This window comes from Ictalurus furcatus, chromosome 24 (assembly GCF_023375685.1).
Source record: "Ictalurus furcatus strain D&B chromosome 24, Billie_1.0, whole genome shotgun sequence".
Lineage (NCBI taxonomy): Eukaryota > Metazoa > Chordata > Actinopteri > Siluriformes > Ictaluridae > Ictalurus > Ictalurus furcatus.
Window position 1 is genome coordinate 14,144,760 of NC_071278.1, and position 24,528 is coordinate 14,169,287.

Here is a 24,528-nt window from a genome sequence, read left to right on the forward strand (position 1 = left end):
CACACACACTCCAGTGCTGGAAGCATTAAAACACACCCATGACTGTAAAGCCTACTTCATGTGAATACAGGCTTGGAGAAAGACTACATAATAGCTGTAGCTTAGTACGCTTATGACTCAGAACTGTTGACTGTAATATGCTTTATTTTAGTGCCCTGAATATGTGTGCAGGCTTACATCTCCAATTCCCTCTTACCTAGAATTTTCTAAACTTGTGGCCCATGTCTACTTTGGAAACTTAATTGGCAACCAGGTGGGTAGCAGACATGCCCATTCCAAATCATTCTTTTTAAGCCAGTCAAGGAGGCGGCAGTTGTGAACGTTAAATGCCTATGAAACACTATAAAACAAAAATTGAAAAACTATGTGACCCACCATCAATGTTATAATCTTCTCTGATCCTCAAAATATGGCAACCAATAAACACACATAAACTGTTCCCAGGAAAGTTGTTAGGCAGCAATAGTCTGTTTTTAAGAAGATCATGCTTTCTTAAACAATGTTTGGGTATCGAATCCATGAACCTTAGAAAGAAGCTTTGTGATCAACTCTGCCAAACCTTCCCATCCATCAAGACAAACCACAATGAATCAAATCTAATCCCTGGGGCTAAGGTGTATCCTGCACTCAGACAATACAGACTGAGGACAGTGAGAGTGGGTTATGATGAATGATGTCATTGGAGTGTTCTCCTTCTCAAACAAACCTCAGCCTACTTAACTAAAAACCAATCATACACACAGATTTGTTTGATTTGGCAGTGCCATGAAGGATGTTGGTAGCATGCCCATTTACCCTACGTGACCCTTGTGGGCAGCGGCCACCCTCTGTGGCTTTTCTGATGTTTTACTCTTGTTCGTCCGTTCTGTTTCGGATTTCACTATGAGTCAAGGGTGTAGTGAGACACTATAGATAGTAAGACAGGAAATATGGACCTAAAGGGCACATGCTCTGCCAAATGTGTGCACTGTCTTTGCAAGTCACCCACACACTCCTACAGTCCAGTTCACACAGCTGGGGGCTATGGAGGAGGGGAACTTGGCCAAGTCCCTTTGAGTCAGAACAGGCAGTGGCGAATAAGCCTGGCCAGTGCTGCAAGGATAACTGAGAAAGGCTGAGTCAAGGGGGAGGAATATTCATTAATTTCATTCATTTCCACTCTCCCACACCCCCAGCTCCATGTCTTGTCCTGCTGCTGAAATACATGTTAATACTTTTCGCTTCTCCTCCAGCCCCATGTGGAGTATAAAGGATGGAGAGCTCAGAGATCCCGCCTCTTCTTTCCAGGACTGAAAAACATCTGGTACTTGGTATATTATAAAAAAAAGTCTTTGGGACCAAAAAAGCCTCAAGTACATTGTGTCGCTCAAATGTTAATAACTTTCATACTATCCTACAAAATCTGGAAATGATGCTGTTTGAGTGTGGTCAGTTACTTCACCAATCACAAGCATTTATAGCCACAAGGTACCAAACTTGGTGTGCTTTATTTTCAATATTTTCTTGTGCCTCATATCTACACAACAACTAGAAGCGTATTTAAAACACGTTCCCACACTACAATACATCTGGGTTGTCTCCATGACATTTTAATACACTGATCTGAGTTGGATCTCAAACATTCAGTCCTGAGCCAAGTCCTGAGCCAAGGTCAGCTCACCAGATCTAAACGCTGCCTATATCCGTGCACCCTAAATAAAAAATAATAAAAATAATCTTATCTGCAAAAATGTTTGCATGAGATTGGGAAGAAATCAGATTATCTGGTTTTACTCGTGATCCATGCAATTTTCTTGGCAGTCAACAGAGCATATTAAAACAAGGGAAAGCATTATTCCCTCCCCCTCTCTTCTTCCCCCACCCCCTTCACTTGGATGTTTCCTCCCCACTTACATACTCGCAGGGTGCAGTAATTCAGAGACACAGTGTGGAAGCTGTTACATGAATACAGACTGCAGGAAGAGCAACATGCTCAGGTTACTTCATCACTGCTTGATAGCCGTGTGCTTGGCTGGGTCCTTGATGCTCCTGCCACTCTGTTGTGGTGAGTGTTAAGACAGAGTGACTGTAAGTGTGCGTGTGTGTGTGTGTGTGTGTGTGTGTGTGTGTGTACATACACATGTATACATGGGAGACAGTGAAAAAAGACAGAAAGTGAGTAAGAGAGCGAAGATGCATGCATGTCAGAACATACTGCAAATTCTTGTTAGGTTTTGTTTGGTGCCATAAAAGAATACATGAATGGTTTAGTCCACATGTGCATGCTGAAGGTACTTGCTGGAGGACAAGTGTAATTTGGGGAAGTGCACTAGGAAATGGACAATGTGATCCAGGGTAAGGATTAGAGCAAAGGGTTGCACATGTTTCTGTTTAGGACAGAGCTGTGTAACAAGTGGGACTATTGAATGGGACAGATCCCCTGTGTCCAAGGTAAGATTTTTTGCTTTCAGGGTTTTTTTTTTTGTTTTTGTTTTTTTAACAACTGCTTAATTATCAAAATGACATGGACTACCGTTTATATTGTCTTGAATTTTGAAACAAAGCAGAAATATAAGTGTGGGAATGTTATAAACATGTTCATTTTGTGATCTCAGCACACAATAGTTGAATATGTTGAAGAGCAGAAGCATAAGGAAATTGACTGCCAGAGGAAGGTGTAGAAAAATGAAGGGAAGAAATACGATTAAATCATTTCCCTTAACTTAAATCCATTTTTTGCCCCAAAATAGATCTTAACTGAGAAAAAAACAATAACACACAATAAGGGGAAAATGTGGTGCATATGACCAGCATCTAAACAGATGATGATGAGTAACTGTTTGCTTTCATTCACAGCATAACAAGCACTTGACTGAAATTTCAGAATGTACTTTAGATGTGGATATACTCAGGGAAAATGACACAAACTCCAGGGCATCCAGACAGATTGTATGAAAGTGTGTTGTCTGTCTGTGCATTGCAGTTTCTCAGGCGTGAGAGACGGCCCCAGGGTTAGAACAATCACTGGTGCTACATAATCCTGATGCACAGCTGCTTTTTGTTGAACGCCTCAGTCATGCACAACTCTGGCAGGTCTCTCTATTCTTAGTCACAGGACCTCACAGAAAAACAGTCATCCATGCCACAGCACACTCATGGATGTCTAAACAGGCAATGAGAAACAAGGTTTCAGCAGCATATGATAAATGAATCATTAATTGGCTTCTGAACATATGTGAGTGTCACACTATTTAATCTGGATTGGGATGAGGAGAGAAAGCTGGGATGTTCTTTCATCTTCAAGACGAGTCATTTTCTGTAGAAACCGAGTAATGTCTTTATGGTTATTGTTTTTTGGTTTTAAGGTTTTTAAGTTTTTAAGTCTGTAAACTTGTGATCCAGCACTCAAAGAAATGTGTAACATTCAGGTTGTGCCAAAAGCAGGGTTATTTTCTGGATTAATCTATACAAAAGAGACAAGGAAATGTCAAACTATCCATAACAACCACATCCATTCTACCGTTGTACATATAAGTTAATTATATTCCATATTTAAAGTTTTTATGCAACTTTTAATGTAGTTTTACACCAAATTTGCAGTAATGGTATGCCATTTATCAAACATCCTTAAATATAACATGTAAAAAGCCTGAGCTTTGGAGTCTTTTGGAGGCAGGTTTTAACCTGTGAGAGTTTTTGCTGTTGTCTAGACATTTTTGGATGACTTCACTTTCTCATACTGACATGTCTTGGCATGTGCTAGCTTAACATCAGGTAGCTAACCATAGCCTCAGTTGAACAAACACCGTTGATTCACACTAGTGAACCTGTATTATTCAGTACGTGACATGACATCATGTTTTCAAAGCAAATTTAACTGCAGAACTGGAAGAAAATTCACATTTAAGATTATATAATACTTATTTAACATCTGTAATTAGCAAAATGTCATTTCTTGCTAGTGAAACCTTCTGAGGCATGCATGAAGACTTGCATGAAGCGATAAAGGAAGATTTGTGTCAAAAATTTATTTGGAAGATGTTATCTCTCCTTATCATCATGCTCATAACCGCTCTTGTTTGTTTTGACACGTTTAGAAGATAACTTGGTGAAGTCTGGGAAACTTTACAGGAATCAAGTTACATCAGTGCTGTAGCTGACCATGGTTTTACTCTTAAGTCACATTTGAAGGGGAAAGAGCCTACAGTTTTAGAAAGATATTATGAAGATGTATTTGCATTCTTTCCTGTTCAAAAGTGTTTCTCAGGGCATGACTTCCTTCTCCTTTTTTTAGATTTCACCAAGTTCCAGCTTGGTAATTGTGACTGTCTTCATTCTGATTTATATGCCCTGCATGTGGTTTCACATCCAGAGGCTAAACAATATGTGGAACTGGTAGACCTTGAAATTTTTCTCAAACTCACAAATGTTGGTAGGCCCTAATGATGCAAGTAGAAGGTGGGAATGGGAAACAGGCGGTTACAACATGCACATGGGGAAAAATAATTGCTTGTGATTGGATATCACTGTGACAAAGTACTGCTCAGTTAATTATCCTGGTTGGAGAGGATCCAACCTACTTCTCATAAGTGCATTCACCCTAAAACAGTTAACCCAGCAGAAACTAAAATATGGCCTTGATATTGTTTGAGCAGGAAAACTTTCAAAACTTGTGAAATTACTGTATTGGTTGACCGAGGTCATGAGATCCTATTCTCAATATTGTCTCATACAAGGACATTAAAATTAATAGCAGGTGTCTGTCTTACCCTGCTACATTTACATAAACACCACATACTAGCAGATTGGATAGACACTTGCCTCACATCTTACAGCATTTAGCTCCATGCTGTTTATTATCCTAATTACATATTGGTGTAGGTCCAGGTAATAGCTCTCAGCCCTGTTTCACCCTTGGCTCTCATGCTATTAGAGAGTATAATGACTGGAACATGGATGGGGTAGCACATAAGACAACCCTGACTCTCTTTTACCTCATAGCTTGTAGTAAGTCTTATCAGATGTCATACCTAACCACTGTGTGAGACTCCCTCTGGCTTTTGTTAAACAGATATATTATTAGCACAAAAAAATCAGCATTCATTGAGAGTTTCCCATTCAATCCTTGTTCCTTGAGGGCTGTTTTATAATAAGACAGTTAAGTCCGGCTGAGGAGATTCTCTAATGGTCTTGGCAACCTGCCATCAACCAAAACATATGGGCCATTTCTTAACTTCAGCACAGTGTCTTAGAGATTTGAAATGCAAAGTCCATATGTTGTAAGGCCAGATTTGGTAAATACCAGGGTCTGTATTTCAGCCCACTTTGCAGGATATATGACCTGCCTTAACTGCACAGGGTCCCATGGTTTACAATGTCCTAGGAAGTTCAAGCCAGAAAATGGATTGAACTGAAATTCCAATGGAGAGTATGCATGGCGTGAATGTGAATTAAAGTGATGAAAGAGAATGTTTTAACAATCACCAACCATCACAAATATTTTCCAAACATCACCACATATACATAGCTCCTTAGACAGAGCAAGGAATCAGATATGGTTTAGAAATATGAAGAGCTCCCTGGGGTTCTAATCTACTGTGTGAATATTTACTATATTCCCTAAAGAAATGTTCTTGAATTTCATTGCTTTGGACCAACCATGCAGCTGTGTAAATGAATTAGATCTAAAAGACAAGCCTGACAGATTATTTATTTAACTCCTTCCATGAATGAGGAAGTGGATTCTCGGGGTCAGTTCTTGTCCTCTTTAATTTTGAACCCAAACCCAGAGAAGGATCAACACTGACTGCACAAATACTACATCTCAAGGCTACAAGATAACCATGGCCTTAACCGTTTCTGTTGAATGCTAAAGTCACCAGAAGGCACTTTTTTGCATGCATGCCTGCATTAGTCTCCCCTATTCTGTTTGTGAATAAACCAACTTGCTTTGGTCTGAGGTGACTCATTAGTGTCATATAATGTAATATCACATAAGAACTTTTATCCCAAATGTATTAAACTTGAGAACATCTGTGCGTGGGGGTTGGGTCATGTTAAAACACTTTCCAAAAAGAAACAGGACACCTTCTGGTTTGAATATTTTAAATGACCCGTGATGATCCACCACTGCCTGTTGAATAGTGTTTCATATAGTGTGTTGTCACACTGCACAGGAACTACATGAACTCGATCTACATAAAGGTGTCATGCTGGAGATCGAGGGCCTTTGATTTCTGAGATATGAGATAACCACGCTTACTATGAGGCCTGTCAGAAACACTCTTGACAGCTGCCATTGTTTTCTCTTCTTTCTTTCTTCAGTAGAATAGTAATTCCACACCTGCACAAATATCATGTCAGGATATATCAGACTCATATAACTGACAAACGGCTACAATAAGGAGGCTGATACAAAGAGCTCAATTTACCAACTACATTCTCCTTCCACTACAACATTCTCTATAGTTGGGAGACATAGTTGAAATGTGTTAAATGAGTGAAAAATGATGAGATGCTGTTCAGCGGCATCTGGTGAACTGAAGATCTTCTTACTAAAAAGAACTTGTTTGTCATGTTTAAATTCTCAGGATGACAGGTCCAGTTTTCACTAACTATGTATCTTTCCTACTACTTTCACTGCTATTACTGAAAATATGCTTTAAGACGAATAACTGAATAATAAGATGGCACTGGAAAATGTATGCTCTTAGGAAAAGGAAATCAACATAATGTTGATGTGAAATTCTAACAGTTAAATTGTAGTCCTTCACTTTATCCAGAGTTATTCAGTTATTCTCAGCAGATGCCACATATGCAGAACTCAAAATCCCTCTAAATCTTACCTTTTATCTTTACAGGTGGACTTAAAATCTCAGAGTATGAATATGATTCTACTCCTTTACCAGATTATGACTACAATGCCACATTTGACTACAGTTTCTTCAGTATGTATTTTTATCTACCGCTGTTCCATCTTTCACTATGAACATATTGTTTCTACACCTGAAACGTTTTGATAGTTTTTATATCATGTATAGTTTGTACAACATGATTGTTCAGACCGGTTAATTTTTTTTATCCTGCACTTGTCTGACTAGGCAACAGCAGCAATGAAGCCCTGGAGTACTTTATCAGGGAGAAGGAATCTGAAGATGAAAATGGGGGATTGGATAGAAGCCAAACAGATCAAGTGGTGCCCACTCAGGCAAACAAGGTACAAACTCTTTCTGCTCATTTATACTATCTTTCTCTATTTTGAGTTAGAAATGGAGTGTGATAAAGATGCCGTCTGCCTGCCTCAATTGTAAAACCTATGGAAAAGGTTGACTGTGCTGTTTTGTTTTGTTTTTCTGACACCCAAAATATCTTAGGAATTCATATGAAAAGGATAGCAGGAGGATTGTGAGGGTCAACTAAGCTTTTCAGATGAAACTTGCCAAATACTTGTCTGTTGAACTTTGAGTTAGTGCTGAAATGAGTTCCCAATGAGCCAAGTAATGTGGTCAGTGTTTGAAATGCATACTCAGCCCTTTTATGTGACATGGTTTTATGTGTCATGGTGAATCAACCACAGAAAAAAAAAAAAAGTTGTGAAATATTTTGACATTTGCAGAGTGCCTGGGTAAGCTCAGACATATTCTCATATATCTCCTAATATGTATGCCTGTAGAGAGCAATAAAATGTAATTACAGCAATAAATATAGTAACAAATCACATCAAAATGTTATATGTTCTTGTTATCTTGCTATTTTTTTTTTTTCAGATTGTGTTGGAGTGTCCGCACAGATACTACTGACTTGTACTGAAAAGCCATGTAAACAGATGGCTCTTATTAGTGTAGCACGACAGTATCTTAATCCCCCCACCAGCTTTATAGCCACATTTAGGCTGGGAAAATAAACAACAACTCTGAATTATGACAGTGGGTTGATCAGTTCTCAAATATCACAAGATTTATTTCCCTTAGCATCCACCTCATATTTTTTAGTTTGGGAATCTAAACAAATGTCTCTGGACTAAGGTTGGGGGGGGGGAAAAAAGACCCTAAAGGTAATTCCATGTTAAAACTCTACAGGGCAAATTCCTAGCATGTTGCAGTCACCATAAAGGTCAGAATAGCACGCTGTGAGGGTCACATTCCTATTACATTATATGATTATTATCATCATTGGCCTGATGATAGCCATTCTAAGTCTACCCTATAGAGTCACTTTTGGAACAACAATCTGGACAAACAACTCACCCTGAAAGTAGTAACTTTTGCCAGTCATAGCCTTCTCCATGTACTTCAGCCAGCATGTAGAGGAGTACAGGATAATGACACGTAAAAATGGTTGTACTAATCTTGTTCGCCAAAGCAAACAACTCCTCTATTTGCTGTCAGACACCAAATGCTTTCAGATCTCTGCATTAAGTCATAAAGATTTAATGGATTGCTTTGTGCCTGCTATGCAGAGCAGCACTTTATCAGCAGCAGCATTTTTGGACAATCCTTCATTCTTCCTTTAGATGGATTCAAGATGTCTCACATCTAAAATATATAACTAAATATATGCACCAAATACATTTTGAGCATCTAAATACAATGTATAAAGATTTCAGCACTGATCACAAGGATATCCAGAGTTACACTGAAGCTTGATGATAGCAGTAAGTACACACAGATTTTGGTAAGCTCTGTTATCTGTAAGTACCATGTAAATGACACCTGTCTCCTGTAGTATCACAAAACTCTCTGGAAAGGAAAAAGCCTGTGATTAGTAATTTTGGGTTTTGTTTGTTTAAACAAGGGATCCTTTTAACCTAAGAAGCAGGACAGTTTGCTTTTTAAATCAATGTGTTCATTATGTTTTTATCTATCAAGGTTACAGTGCGTCCGGAAAGTATTCACAGCGCTTCACTTTTTCCACATTTTGTTATGTTACAGCCTTATTCCAAAATGGATTAAATTCATTATTTTCCACAAAATTCTACAAACAATACCCTATAATGACAATGTGAAAGAAGTTTGTTTGAAATCTTTTCAAATTTATTAAAAATAAAAAACAAAAAAAAGCACATGTACATAAGTATTCACAGCCTTTGCTCAATACTTTGTTGAAGCACCTTTGGCACCAATTACTGCCTCAAGTCTTTTTGAGTATGATGCTACAAGCTTGGCACACCTATTTTAGGGCAGTTTCTCCAATTCTTCTTTGCAGGACCTCTCAAGCTCCATCAGGTTGGATGGGGAGCGTCGGTGCACAGCCATTTTCAGATCTCTCCAAAGATGTTAACAAGATGTGGAAAAAGTGAAGCGCTGTGAATACTTTCCGGATGCACTGTACATGTGGAAGAATAGGAAGTAGATATAAGATGATGAGATGAAATCGCCTGCCCCACCCTTACAGTCATGCCAAAGCAATGCTTTTATAATAGGACCAGCAAGATAAACAGAATATGTTTGGTAAACAGATAAACAAAGTGCATAAGGTATAAAATTCAGTCGGGTTGGTAACATCAAATAGAATATCAAATGCCTTACAGGTTTTCTGTCACAGATTTTAAGTTAAGGAAATTAGGATTACAGGACAATTTCTTATAAGTTCTTATAGGTAACTAGACCTGTTAAAAAACAGCAGGGATGTCAACAACTTGTCAAGACATAAACATGTCTAGATTCTAAGAAAGAATTTTGCCAGTATACATAGTACATCTCATCACTCACTCACTTTCTTTGATCATCTCAGGCCTTTAGGACACTACATCCAAGCTCACTGCTCATACTGATCCTGGCTGCTCATCAGCTGCTCAGACTCCTATAGGACACACTGCACATCACCGGACACCATCACACACAAACACGTGAGGTGAGTGCAATGGCTATTCTCGACATGCAAACCCAAACCACACTGTGCACTTCCTATTTGGTCTTATGTCACATCAATCATATGATTATTTGCCTTAGTACTGGTAAAATACAGTATGCATTTAAATATCTATGTAATTCTTGCTTACTGTCAACAGAGGGCGATCGAAACCTAGGCTGTAGGAAAAGTATTTACCTGCATGGAATGTTAAGAGAATCGATATGATATCTATATTATTTACACTTATAGCAAAAACAATTCTGTATAGTGGACAGAATTTTTTTGTAGTTATATAGAACCGTATTTAAGGGAGTATAAAGAACTGTACACAACAGTTCCTTTAAAGCAGTAATTCTCAAAGCGGGGATCCATAATTTTCATAATTTAGTTGCAACAGTGAAAATCACAACCCATCCATATCAAAGTTATTAATAAATATACTCCATGAAGACAAGGTTGGAGTGGAAGAACTCGAGTGTCCTGCACAGAGCCCTGACCTCAACCCCATTGAACACCTTTAGGATGAACTGTAATGCTGACTGCGCCCCAGACCTCCTCGCCTAACATCAGTGAATGACCTCATTAATGCTCTTGTGGCTGAATGAACACAAATCCCCACAGCCATGCTCCAACATCTAGTAGAAACCTTTCCAAAAGATGGGAGGTTATTATAACAGCAGAGAGAGACTACATTTGGAAATTAAATCTAAAATGCTCATGTGTTATGGTCAGGTGGCCACAAACATTTATCCATATAGTGTATATATCTATGTTTACACACCAAGGACATCTCTTGTGTGTGGCTGTGTTTGACTGTGTTCCTTCTTTTTCCAGGACTCAACAGAAAGACAGAGATGGACAAACAACCTCAATGGAGAACCATAGACTTGGCAAACTGAGACTGAGGAAGAGGGGCACACAGACATAATCAAACGAGCAAACCTCTCACGGCAGAGGAGCAGCTACAGTATAACACTTTCTAGACTGCTGTAATGATGCAAACAAGAGACACCACAAGACCCCATCTCCCTTACAAAGCCAGAACAATCTCAAACTAGACACAGAGGATGTGTTAGACACACATCCTCATAATTGAACAGTATGGACTACTGGAAAGACAAATTTAGCTTAATCAAGAAAAGGAGCTTTTGATAACTCTCAAAGTGTGCCTTATAATGGTAGAAAAGAGGGACAAAAAAGCCTTGTCTAAACAGGCACAGAAAAATAAAGACATTATGGATTTATGAATGTAAAAAATTTGAATGTTAGATATGAATGAATTTTCAGTGCAATTTTAAGGGACCTTTATAATAATAGTGTATAATATAGCCTATTTTAATAAGCAAATTGCTGAAAAGAATGAAACTAGCATCAATGCTCCAATGTATGTGTCTGTGTGTGCATGTGTTGCTTCCACATTTTACATCATTTTACATCAGATCATTATGCACACAGCATCAAGTCTGCTTCTCCCAGGCCACCTCATATATGAAAAATATCAACAGAGCACAATGCAAATTCCCAAATTATATTTGATACCAGCTTAATACCATTTAGCAGTTATGACTGTGTCACTGAAAATGCATCATTTATGACTCCTTTATACCAGTTCATTATTCTGAAAACTGACTCCGATATTATTACTTTAGAAACATGGACACACTGTGAATGTCAGAGCAGAAAGTACAAATCCTGACGAGTCTTACACAATGCATAGTAAACACACAGGCACTTTCCTAAGCAAATGCACTTCTTTCATTAGCGTCACTTTTTTTCAGAACTTTTTGGTAGATATACCCTTACGGTAAAATCACATACATTTCACACATGATCATGTATCATTTTTCCCATGTGAGTAATATGTGATCACATGTGAAGCAGAGCCATTTCACATATGCCCTGAAATCGCACGTGTGAACTTAAGTACATAATGTTACCTAATGTGAATAATGTGTTCACATGTGAAAAAAATCACATGGAAATACATGAATCATTTGTAATACAACAACAACAAACAAACAGAACACAAATAAACAAACAAAAATGTGTAAACAAATGAATCTTTGTGAAAAAAAAACAAAACAAAAATAAATCACAACATTCCATGAAAAATAAAAACACAACAAAACAACAACAGGAAAAACAAAAACACCAACGACAACAATCACATGTGTATAAAGTAATTATTCACATGTGAAATTTGTGTGATTTCTGTAAGGGTAATGCTTTAAGTATTATGCTTTAAATACTAAAATTTGCATTCATGTTTTATAAACTTGGCTCAAAATATTTCACTCAAAGATAAATTGGCATTTAGTTTTTGTGAGTTAACATCTATGTTGTTAATAATTCTAAATAAATATTTTTACTTAAACCAATAAATAAATGGGTTTTTCTTTTTAACAAAGTAAAGAACCATGCGAATATTTAAAACTATGCTGGCAGACATTTTACAAACTGTGTTAATAATTAATCTCTGACCTTAACAAACTTTAACAAAGATGCTCATGAATTGCTAGATTTTAGAGAAAGGTCTGGTAAACCACTGACAGCTTAGAAGCACAAATCTGCTTTGTTGTTAACACATTGTATCAATATCAATTATTTGTGGTTAGGCAGTTAGGGCTTAGTGAAGTATCATAGCTTTCACAAGCTGTTAATAAGGCAGAAGTTCTGACACAATCAGGTTATGGCTACGAAATAACTCTGTGATAATGAATCTTAAAGCCAGCAAGAAAATTGACAGACAACTGGAAAAACAAAGGATGTGAATACGAGGAGTCATACTAATACCAGAGAAACAGCTATTCTGTGTTTCTGAGTGAGCCTTGATAAGCAACAAGACACGGAGACAACATACTGAATACATTATTACAATTTTCTGCCTTTGAGCACTGCACAACACAATAGACTGAAATTTCCATAGAACACACATGTACACTATAAATCAAGTGCATGCAAGGATAAATACAAAGGAGCATGATAAATAAGCTTAAGGAAAACTCATGTCTTGAATATTACTGAAATCAGTCTGTATGTATAGAAGAAAATTAAGGATGTTGTAAGACTAAAAGGGATATTTGTAACGTAACCCTGTGCTATCATACTGCTCCATAATCACATAACTCACAATTTCTGCTCATTCGTCTCAAAACCAGTGATACAGCTTCTGTTCTCAAAGGCATTTCTGTACAGTTTATTCACACTAAAGGAAAAAAATATGTATTTTTTTCATATTTAGGGCATACTAGCAGTGTGTGATAGTAATTACACTGAGATTGATATCAGTTGTCATTTTCATTTCCACAACGTTAAATATTTAAAAAATGATTAGCAACCCAAGTTCTTACTTTTTGTTTAAGCAGGCATACTGAAGAAACAGTGTTTTACTGAATTGTTATTGAATTGTTATTGCAGGTTTAATCTTAGTCTTAAGTCTTTAATTTAACAGTGCTAACAATGCAGTTTCACTGTATATCAGTCATTCATATATTAGTCTATAGAGCTATCCTTTTTTTGTTTGTTTTAGGTGAAGGGATCCATTGTGGATTGACCTACCATTTCTGTCATAAACAGATTGATTTATTACAGAGCTTATGAAAGGACAGAGAAGAGTACAACTACTTACCTATTGCTAACATATTTGTTTGTGAATGTTATAATTTTTCTGGGGCTTGAATGATTTTTTTTCCCCCTCAACCTTTTGAAGAATTATTCTACAAACAGATGAATACATGGATTTAATTGCATACTGGCAAACTGTGACCTTAACATGATGATATGTTAGCTGTGAATGTATATTTAGCTTGCAAGCAATTATGTTTTCCTCAGGCTTTAAAGTGCAGTATAAAGATATTAAACTCAATCATAAATGTTAATGAAGCTTTGGAGGTGCTGGCGCAGTGACTCAGACCTGTACTCTGTACTGCCCGCAAAACTTTAACATCTAAACTACATAGCCTTAATTTAATTAGAGCTTTTATCACATTCTCATACTATGTAAATAGAACCTGTAAGCTATGAAATTTATTAACAGAGAAAATTGCTGCTTCCAGATCCCTAACAAACTATTGACCTGCCAGGCAATAAATAAGGTGGCACAAGCTATTATCATGCTTCAGAAAATACTACTGCATGACAAAAACATTGCTAAGTTTCATTGCTCACCATTCATCAGCATGGAAGTTGGTATTGGTGTAACAAATCACTTCAGGGCCCATATACAGAGCTTTTGGATGGCTTAACTAATGTTAGCCATTTTAATATCACATTTAAATATGCTGTAAGAGAAGCTAGGACATACTTATTTCTTCTTTTATTGTGTGTAGTGTTGAGAATGGTTGGTCAGGCCACACGGTTTACCCCAATAGGTACCAAGTCCATATGCATATGAAAGATCTGCCAAATATAGTTTGTACCCTCATGACAAGAAACTGGAAAATAGTAATCTAACTAACAGTAACAGCTCAGCAGCTCTGGTAGTATTTGTTCTGACTGCCTCATTTTTAAAGGTATAGTCAGTGATTTTGTTTAGCTGAAGTTTGATGTTTAAAATTCAAACAATTACAGCTTCTCTCTTTGGGGTAGGGGTGGAACTTTCTGAATTGACAAACAACATTAATTGAGATGCCTTCTGGTGTCATTTGGTTGAATGTTGGTTGTCCAGATCATTTGTCTGATGGTACCATATCTGTTTGAACATAAGCATTATATTTAATTGTATTTTTTCTCTCTCTTATTATTATGACTATAATGGTGTAGTACAAATGTAGATGAGTCTGGGCTGACCTTCTCAGCCTGCTGCCACTGCGACCCACATCAGGAAAAAGAAGAAGGAAAATGAATGAAAAAAACAAATAAATGCATGTATTAATCTTACAGAAAACATTCTGTTTTCACATACTTTTAGTGGGTATTTTTTGTCAGAATGAATTTTTTTATCTAGATCATTTTTTGTTGAATATTTATGGATAACTTGGAGCAAATCCAGACCATTAATAACAAACATCTTTGCAAGTACAGATCCCCGACATTCTCATCACCCCAACCTGTCACTTTACTACTCTCACATCTCCTCAAGTGAAGAATTTAATTAAAGCACATTTCATCTCAGTCAGCAGGCTATCTGATATTAGCTCCTAAAGGTGTCAAAACAGAGGAAGGATAAGCAGATAATGGATAGACTCACGGGAAGTGACTCAGATCACACTTATTTCACCTAGAGATCATTATTAAGTTTTCAAGTAAAGATATTCCTACATTTATTACCATTGTGAACATAATCGCACATAATATAATTTACAGCATTTTTGTAAAATGTGCAATAATTTGTGCTCACAGTTTAGCTGTTTTTCCATGTTTTTCTTTGTCAGCATTATTGTACATTTCCTGGAGTAAATGGAGAAATTCTCTTCTTCTAAGACAGAACTGTTCAAATAAAGAAGTACAAACCTTCCAAAAATTTGTTTGTTTATATCTTTTGGCACTAGCCATAATAAAACATATTCTATTCTGTTCTTTAAAATATCTGTGGGACAATAATCCGATTTTTTGCAGTAGCATTGCTACAAGTAGTAACTGTTTAATTTCATTTTCCAGTAGTGAGGAGCATGATAATTTTAAGCTAGTAAATGACAAATTTTATTGAATTATTACCAAAGTAGCATTACAATACAGTGCTGTGAAAAAGTATTTGAGGAAAATCAAATTGTTTCAGAAATGTAAACAAAATATAACATAAAACAAAGGCAACCTGAGTAAAGGTTTTTAAACGATAATGTTATTTATTGAAGCAAAAAGTTATCCAATACCAAGTGGGTCTGTGTGAAAATGTATTTGCCCCCATAGTTACTAATTCCCCAAATCTATGAAACTGCATTCATAATGGGGTTCAACTGGACTAGATGCAAACAGGCCTGATTACTGCAAACTCTGTTCAATCAAATCAACACTTAAATAGAACTTTTTCAACAGCATGAGGTTGGTTAAAAGGTCTTACCCAGTAACACACTATGCCAAAGTTGAAATAAATTCCAGAAATGATGAGGAAGAAGGTGATTGAAATACATCAATCTGGGAAGGGTTACAAAGATATTTCAAAGGCTCTGGTACTTCAGAGGACTACAGTGAGAGCCATTATCTCCAATTGGAAAATCTTCACAGTAGTGAACCTCGAAAATTCCTTCAAGAAGACAGCAACTACTCATCCAGCAAGCCACAAAAGGGCCAAGGACAACATGAAAGGAGCTACAGGCCTCTCTTGCTTCAATAAAGGTCACTGTTCATGACTCCATTATCAGAAAGACACTGGGAAAAAATGGCATCCATGGAAGAATGGCGAGGCAAAAACCACTGCTAACCCAGAAGAACATTAAGTCTCTCATCTGAATTTTGCCAAAAACACACCTTGATGATCTTCAAACCTTTTGGGAGAATGTTCTGTGGATTGATGGGCTGAAAGTGGAACTATTTGGAAGACAGGGGTCTTGTTACATCTGCATCTGGGGTAAACCAAACACAGAATTCCACAAAAACAACATCATATGCATGGTGGTGGACTAAACCATATTTAGGGAGGGGAGAGCAGATATTTGGAAAATTCTTTCACGAGATTGCATGTTTTTGAGGTTTTCATTAAACTCTCAGGCATGCAAGCTGAAACTGTAATATACTATAATTATTCATAGAGTAGGGGCCTATATAGCATAACTACTGGATTTAGTGGGGCCCCTTTGCAGCCCACTAGCGACAGCTCTCACTCTATTATGTTATATTTCTTCTCAGTTAGTTGTAAACATAATTAACTCGAGGTTACTTGAGGCTAACAAGTCTCAAAAGTCAAGTTAATGGTAAATGCACTGACAGGCAAAAGCACTTTTTGAACTTTTATTTTAGTATTTGTGTTTAATTTAATCCATTTAAAATACTCTAAAATTTACTCTAAACAAGGAACTCTAAGAAACTCTTACAAAAGAATATGTATAAGTGAATCAAGAAATGCTTATTATTAGCTGTTGAGTGATTTGAGAAATGTTAGAAATGACTTGATTTCATACATGAATTCAGAGTCCTGTTATGATCTGAGCATGAGCAGTTAATGAGTTCTACAAAGATTTATTTTTCTATTCTGTATCTTTTTCTATGCAGATACTACAGGCAATAATTGTGAATTAAACTGTGATAAAAAGCATAAGAAACCTCACGTTTTGGAAAAGCTTTACATGTATTTGGGTTGCAAATTGCACATAATGATGCCTTCTTAAACTTCTTAAAGCTGTCTCTATGTTGATCCAAAGCTGGAGAGGATCTCCTTTTCTCTCTCTCCTAAAAACAGTTTATTGGTGTGTGTGTGTGTGTGTATATATATATATATATATATATATATATATATATATATATATATATATATATATATATATATACACACACACACACAAATAAGCTGATTTCTGAACTTAAATATATTTGTTTTTAATATATGTAATTTGTTTTTCAAACCTGATTATAACTATAACCTGATTTCAGATATTGTATCATGCTGTTTACAATACCACTTGAATATGATATATGACAAAAATCATACACTGTAAACCCTAATGTTGTCTTTACATAAACAATCAAGTAATCATGACTAAACATTACTTAAAATGTTGCTTTTTTAAATCTAAGTTTGTTTAACTTATTTACCTACAAAATATTTCAAGTTTAATGAACTCAAAATCACGATTTACTAAAAGTGATAAAAATGTCTCATATATTGCACAGAAGTTTGCATAATGTGCGAGGTAGTCTACAGTCAGTTGTAATATATTTGCATGACACTTTTCAGGAAATATCTTAGCTAAAACTCCTCACTAACATGTTCATATATAACACAACACAACAGAATTTGCCCAGTGGAAAAGAAAAAAGCCTCCATCCATTTGTGCCTGTAATACCAGGGCTGTAAAGAGGGAAACATGCAATGTTCTAGTAGGGAAAGGTTCTGCACATGTGGATGTTTATTTATGTTCTTTATTTGTGTGGATCTTGTATTATTCAGTGCTTGAGGGTCCGCCATGTCTCTCTATCTCCACAGTATCAGGCCATTATTCAACTATTCAACTGGGTACCACATTAACCTTGTAGAACACACAGGATCAAGCTAAGCATTATAAAAAATGTATGACACAATGTGTCATGGTAGAATCTAATGAAATATCGTCTGACAGAAAAGCCCAAGGTTCTCTATAAAAGTCAAGAAAGTTTACAAATGTCCCTACAAAATGAACTTATATATTAATTCATTTATTTACCTACTCTTGAGACAAGACTCAAAATACAGAACCCAAAGACAAACTCTAAGATAAAAGAGACTAATAATTTTGCATCCATGTGTTCAGTGATATTTTATCGGAGCATATTGAGGGTTAAATTAAAAATACATGTGTAATTATTTGTATATGTTTTAGTGCAAAACTGTAAAAGATGATTCTTTGTCTCAAACACTTAAATTCACATCTAGCTAGTGTTAGAAGAAATGCCCCCAGAATAATTCAAATATTAAAAGTTCATGAAATATTTGTTCTTGCATTTAATACTAAGAGGAGCCATGGTGCTGCCAAAACATACCCTAAATGCTGGGTGAAATAGCTAGGATTCATATCGTCAGGTCATTATTCCACTTGCTGATCTTGGATATCTGTGCTTGGTGTCATGGCAATTAGGATCTGCTCTCATTAACATTATCACACCTTGTCAGAATCATAGTATGATTCAAACTTCACATGAATCCACACCTTGACTGTTGTAGAAAAAATTGGATGGCCTTCTTTTAATGCATGAAATGGACACAAGTGTTACCAGAGGAGCATTTTAAACATCAAGGATTTGCACATTTTAACTTTTAGACTGACTACATTTTTTACATTTACACTTACTGTTTTTCAGCATTTGAAATCACTGTTCAGAATCTAGATGAGAACAGACTTGCCTTGTTGATTAACCAGTTTACTTGGGACAAACCTATGTTTTTAACCAACATCATTTATTCACACAGACCTATCAACCATGTCAATGGCTCCCCTGGAGCATCACACAAACCCAAGCCCAGGACAATTTCCCTTGTGAAAACAGGGTGGAACCCATTAATATACTCTGTTTAACACAATTTGCACTTATTCCAATTAAATCTATTTTCTTCATCAGAGTAAACTTTGATATGGTTATTGTCTACTATTAAATAGGATCAAAGTTTATTATTAATGTCAATATTTCAAGTCGTAATGCATTATTAAACATCAGCTCAAACCAAAACTGACAGGCCACTTCATATAAAAGTCTGAAACAGGCTCATGTGTGTAGTGGAGTGTCTTTTATTGGTCATGCTTTTTATCGTGGTTTGAGATAATTGCTCATCTTAATTGTCCTCAAATTGATTACCTGACTTGGTCATGCAGGTTTCTACAAGAGGTTTTAGCCTTATCTTTCCATGGCGAAAAGCACTGGGTTAATATACTCTTTCTTCAGTGAACTGACAGCAGCAGTTTGTACTAACTGTAAAGCAGGACAATAAGAACTGATTCACCTCATTGCATAGTAAGTTACTGTATAAAGAAGTTCTCCAGTTCATAAAATAGAGAATACATAAAGGGGAAGGTTGGACAAGATTATTAACAAGAATGTTAATGTGATTACTGGGAACAAATAAAACTGTATTTTCACTTTCCCTCATTTAATTGGTGGAACTGAAAGCCATCCATTTCTTGATATCTTCAAGACAATTAATTAGAGACATTTAACAACAGCTGTCATTGGGTATTAGGGGACATATATAGCTCTGTGTCATCCATGGAGTAAAGAAAGTAAACATGCTGACAGATAATTTGCTCTAACAGGAGGCTATAGGTCCTAAGATAAAGCCTTGTGGAACGCCACAAGTTATCATCTAACAATAACACAACAATGAAACTATTAGTGTTGATCAATGCATTATATTAAAAAGTCTTATCAGTGGCATAATAAAAATTAAGTAAGGCAAACTATTACACACACACCTAAAGAAGGATAGGCAGCTACATTCATGATTTCTCATTAAGTACTTCAATTTCCGAATGTTCTACTGGGGTCTGGTAAACAGAAAAGATGTAACTCTTTCATTCAAACCAAAAATACTAAACTTATTGTTCTATGTGCTGTGCTTTTGTGCAGTTTGTACTTTGACTGGACAATGTGTGCTTAGTCTATGTATATTTATTATCTTCTTCAAAGTTATTTTGAGGAAAAAAAGACCAATGACTGTATATCATTGGCACCTTCTCAATCACTGCTGATGATGTATTACAGATGTCTCTGTGAAGCAGATTTATAAATTCCAGCCCAAATGCATAGAAAATCTGCTTCACTCGACACAACTGTCACTGATAATCTGCCTGAATTTACAGAACGGTTGTAACAGAATACCATTATTTGTATCTGTATCTGTTTATCGCTCAAAAGCCCTCCCCTGAGCTTCTGTGAGCCGTTGTCTGAGCTCCACACACTGTAAATATTATAAGATCCTCAAGGCACCATTTGGGGTTCCTCACATTGCCACACAGGCGGAACCCGTTTCCAGATTTTGTCTGTTTTTGTGTATATATATTATACAAAATCTAACATAAAAAAGGCAACCTGAGTAAACACAAAATACAGTTTGAAATGATAGTTATTTATTGAAGCAAAAAAATTTATCCAATACCAACTGTGTGAAAATGTATTTGCTCCCACAGTTACTAATTCCCTAAATCTATGAAACTGCATTCATAATGGGGTTCAGCTGGACTAGATGCAACCAGACATTTATTTTACGCTAACAATCTAATGTGGATGTCTTTATACCTTCCACCCCTGCAAACTGAGATCCAACAACACCATGGACAATAACACCAAAACCCCGAGATGCAGTTTAGGGTTCCTCAGCTTGTTCAATAAGGGGTGACTATTTCTCTTTCTCTCTCTCTCTCTGCTTGCACACAGTAAATATGACGTTTGTAGGCACTACATACCAGCTGTCTCCTTCTTTCTTTCTCCATCTCTTGGACTATTTTTTGACCTTATAATTGCAGTTAGCATCTGAGAGACTTATTTACACCTGACGGAAAAGGACGGGAGTGATGACGTCACTCGAATGCGTCAGTCAGGCGCTCGCGCTGTATAAATAGAGAAATGGGGAAAGTTTTGCAAGCAGCGATTCTGTGAAGGAAAACGTGCTGAATTTTTTAAAACTGTCTCCTTTAAACTCTTTCTCCAGCAGCATGGACAGCATCCGGACAGCGGTGTATCTCGGCGTGTGTGTGTTATTGCTCAGCACTGTGTGTCAGGCTCACACTTCTCTGGACAACCGACTGGCCGTGTCCGAGGAGCAGCTGGTCACCAGAGACATGGTAACAAACAAACAAAACAACAACAACAACAACAACTTTGGTTTATATCCATCATTTCATAATTTAGTTTCGATCTTAACTTCTCTTATTGCATCTGTTCTTCAGATTAAAAGATAAACAGATGAAATGGTCAGGTGTAAACGCAGTTTGCGTCTCGACTTAGTATAAGTTTTACGAACTGTAGATATTTTTGTAATTTATATTGATATGTTTCCGTGATTTGCTCAGGTTGAAGCACTGGAAAGCCTTCTGGAAGGAGATGGAGACAATCAGAAAGCAATGGATAAAAGAGCCAGCATCATTCCAAGAGTAAGACTTTATTTTAATAACTAATACATCTTTAGTACTTTCTAATCTCTTATACAATTTAACATGAGAAATGATGTCTGGTTTATTTCAAATTTGGAAATAAATCAGTCGGGTTTTTTTTTCTTTCTGGATGGTAAAACTATAAAGTGAAATTCAAAACCCTCAAGATCATTTTAAACACGTATTCAGGCTATAATTTTGCTGTGTATAAAGGAACGTGTGTTAGTGAGTTAATTCCTAGGCTAAAGATTTACATTCATGATCTGTAATGTTCCTGAAAGCCCAGTCTGTCTTTTATAAAGAATGCAGCGTTTTTTTTTTGTTGTGTACCCGGTGGTAAATTATGCATATTGTATAGAAATTTATGCATGTTGCATAGAAAATACCCCAATCAACACCTACCATTTCTAAAGTACTGTGCAACAGTCTTAGGCACTCCATTTTGTTTTAGTATAAACTTGTTATAGGTTTTTATTTTATGAATTCTACATTATCGAGTCAGAACAAAAACATCGTAGATTTCCAAACATTCGTTTTCCACCACAAAATTAAACGTTACAGAAAAATGTTTGTGTGTCAGTAAATAAAGCAGCCTATTACATTTGAGACACTTTTCAGACAAAATACACAATGAAGGCTTCTGCGGTTTTGCTGCAAAAAATAAGAAGTGAGGGCGACAGTTAAAGTCTCCAGAAGAACCGTGTCTGGTTCTGCAAAATGCTCAATAAAACTTACCAGTTATTTTCCTAATAAAACTGCACTAATTGTACCTGAGACTAAAGTAAAATAAGTAAATATATTATAAATAAAATTAAAAATAGCTAAAAATTAAAGGAAATATTGACTTTGTTTTATTTATTACTGTTTACTGCTCTTTATAGTATATTATTAAAGTAGAAATATTTCATTGAATTTTTCTGAAGGAATCTTTGCTCTACAGCAGTTCTTTGCATGTGCCTGGTACTTTTGCATAGTACTATATATACTCAGCAAAAAAAGAAGTGTCTTCTCACATTCAACTGCTTTTATTTCCAGCAAATTTCTTAACATGTGTAAATATTTGTATTAACGTAAAAAAAAAAATAAAAAAACAAAATTCAACAACTGAGACATAAACTGAACGAGTCTCACACACATTTGACGAACAGAAATGGAATAATGAGTCCCTGAACAAAGGGATATCAATATCAAAAGTAACAGTCAGTATCTGGTGGCCTCCAGCTGCTTTAAGTACTACAGTGCATCTCATCCTCATGGACTGCACCAGATTTGTCAGTTCTTGCTGTGAGATGTTACTTCACTTTTCCACCAAGGCGTTTGTAAGTTCTCGATCACGTCTGGGGGGGACACACGGTTATATGTAATTTTCCACTGCAAGGACGATCAGCTGTCCTTCCTGTCTCCCTGTAGCACTGTCTTAGGCGTCTTACATTACAGACATTGCAGTTTATTGCTCTGGCCACATCTGCAGTCCTCATGCCTCTCTGCATCAGGTCTATGGCATGTACATGCAGGTGAGCAGGAACCCTAGGCATCTTTCTTCTGGTGTTTTTCAGAGTCAGTAGAAAGGTCTCTTTAGTGTCCTAACTTATTGTAACTGTGACCTTAATTGCCCACTGCCTGTAAACTGTTAGTGTCTTAAGGACTGTTCCACAGGTGCATGTGCATTAAAGATCTGTAAAGCTTATTTGGATTTTACAAAATTTTCTTTAAAATACAGTCTCCTGAAAAAGGGATGTTTCTTTTTTTGCTGAGTATATTAGGCTACTCCACATTTGGTGAATTACAGTATATAGCACATGTTGATCGATGCAGGGTGAATTCAGGTATTTTGGGCATCAGGTAAATTGGGACAGTTTAACTTAACAGCATTTATTTTCTATAAGCGAAAGCCTTGCATTGGAACAGCTTGATTGATGCAACATGACTTAATTCATGTGACATCAGATAAGAGGGTGTGGTCAGCATCAGACCAGAAGTGGACCCCAAAATGCTTGAGGAAGGAAAAATTCCAAATGCTTTGGCTATATCACAAAATTGTCATGACTTATATATCATACATATGTGTAATAATATATGTACTACTTTAACAATTTAAGCATTATGTAAGTGTTTAAATGCACGTTTATAACTGACTTATTTATTATTTAGTCTAAACCTTGATGATTCAGAAATGTATAATGTGTTGGGGGATTTTGTTTTATTAATGGCAAGAAAATTCAGACAAGTGGAAATCCAAAAACTATATGTCCCACTATATCTGAATTCACCCAAGTTTTTTTTTTTTTTAAATCATTATAGATATTTTGATTATAAACAGTGAAACCAGTACAGTAATGTAATGTGGCCATTTTGCACCAAAGAACCAATCAGACATTCTGCAAATCTAACCATGTCCTCTACATAATTACACACGTTGGTGTTTAGTGCGATGTAGGAGAGCGGTGTGCCATGAAGCACGGACCACGCATCGGCCGTCTGTGTGACTGTATGAGAGGGAGTGCGTGCAACACCTTCTTCCTGCGCTGCTACTGACCAAGCTTGCAGAACTACTTTCCATCAGGCATAGTGTGGCTAGCTCTGATAGGATCTTACGTTGCTGATGTCTTAAAACTGTTGTCTGGTTCGTAAACCTCTCATGTATGTTTGATAAAGACACATGTATGTTTACATTTATTTATTTTTCTTTGATAAAATATCTTTAAGACTCATTGATTCTGTATCATTAATATCCAATTCTGCATTTATTGTGACATGCATTTATATAGATACTATACATTATAAAGGTGTATATATGTATGTAAATACAATCCAAGGTATTTAAAAGCACATTTCCATTAAGGGAAGCAAATATAAAGCAAGTGACTGTGACAAATGTTTAATTATGTATTTATTTATGTGAAATGTGACCACATATCCTGCATCCATTCTTGAAAGAATATTATCAAGTCATATAATTAAAAGACAAACATTAAAGGGAACAAAG

At 36.3% G+C, this 24,528-nt stretch overlaps 2 protein-coding genes across 3 annotated transcripts; both read left to right on the top strand.

Moving 5' to 3' along the window:
* The first annotated feature begins 1,896 nt into the window (after window positions 1–1,896).
* si:ch211-191i18.2 (uncharacterized protein LOC564095 homolog) lies at window positions 1,897–11,947 on the top strand. Of its 2 annotated transcripts, XM_053613192.1 has the most exons (5): window positions 1,897–2,044; window positions 6,840–6,926; window positions 7,080–7,195; window positions 9,712–9,831; window positions 10,666–11,947. In XM_053613192.1, the coding sequence occupies exons 1-4, from the start codon at window positions 1,942–1,944 to the stop codon at window positions 9,784–9,786; spliced, it is 381 nt and encodes a 126-aa protein (XP_053469167.1). In that variant the 5' UTR covers window positions 1,897–1,941; the 3' UTR covers window positions 9,787–9,831; window positions 10,666–11,947. The 2 variants fall into 2 exon arrangements, with proteins under 2 accessions (XP_053469167.1, XP_053469168.1); XM_053613193.1 differs by lacking the exons at window positions 9,712–9,831; window positions 10,666–11,947 and adding an exon at window positions 7,353–9,007.
* A 9,032-nt stretch (window positions 11,948–20,979) lies between these two features.
* cart4 (cocaine- and amphetamine-regulated transcript 4) lies at window positions 20,980–24,253 on the top strand. The gene is made up of 3 exons (XM_053612624.1): window positions 20,980–21,233; window positions 21,462–21,542; window positions 23,970–24,253. The coding sequence occupies exons 1-3, from the start codon at window positions 21,105–21,107 to the stop codon at window positions 24,075–24,077; spliced, it is 318 nt and encodes a 105-aa protein (XP_053468599.1). The 5' UTR covers window positions 20,980–21,104; the 3' UTR covers window positions 24,078–24,253.
* The last annotated feature ends 275 nt before the right edge of the window (window positions 24,254–24,528 follow it).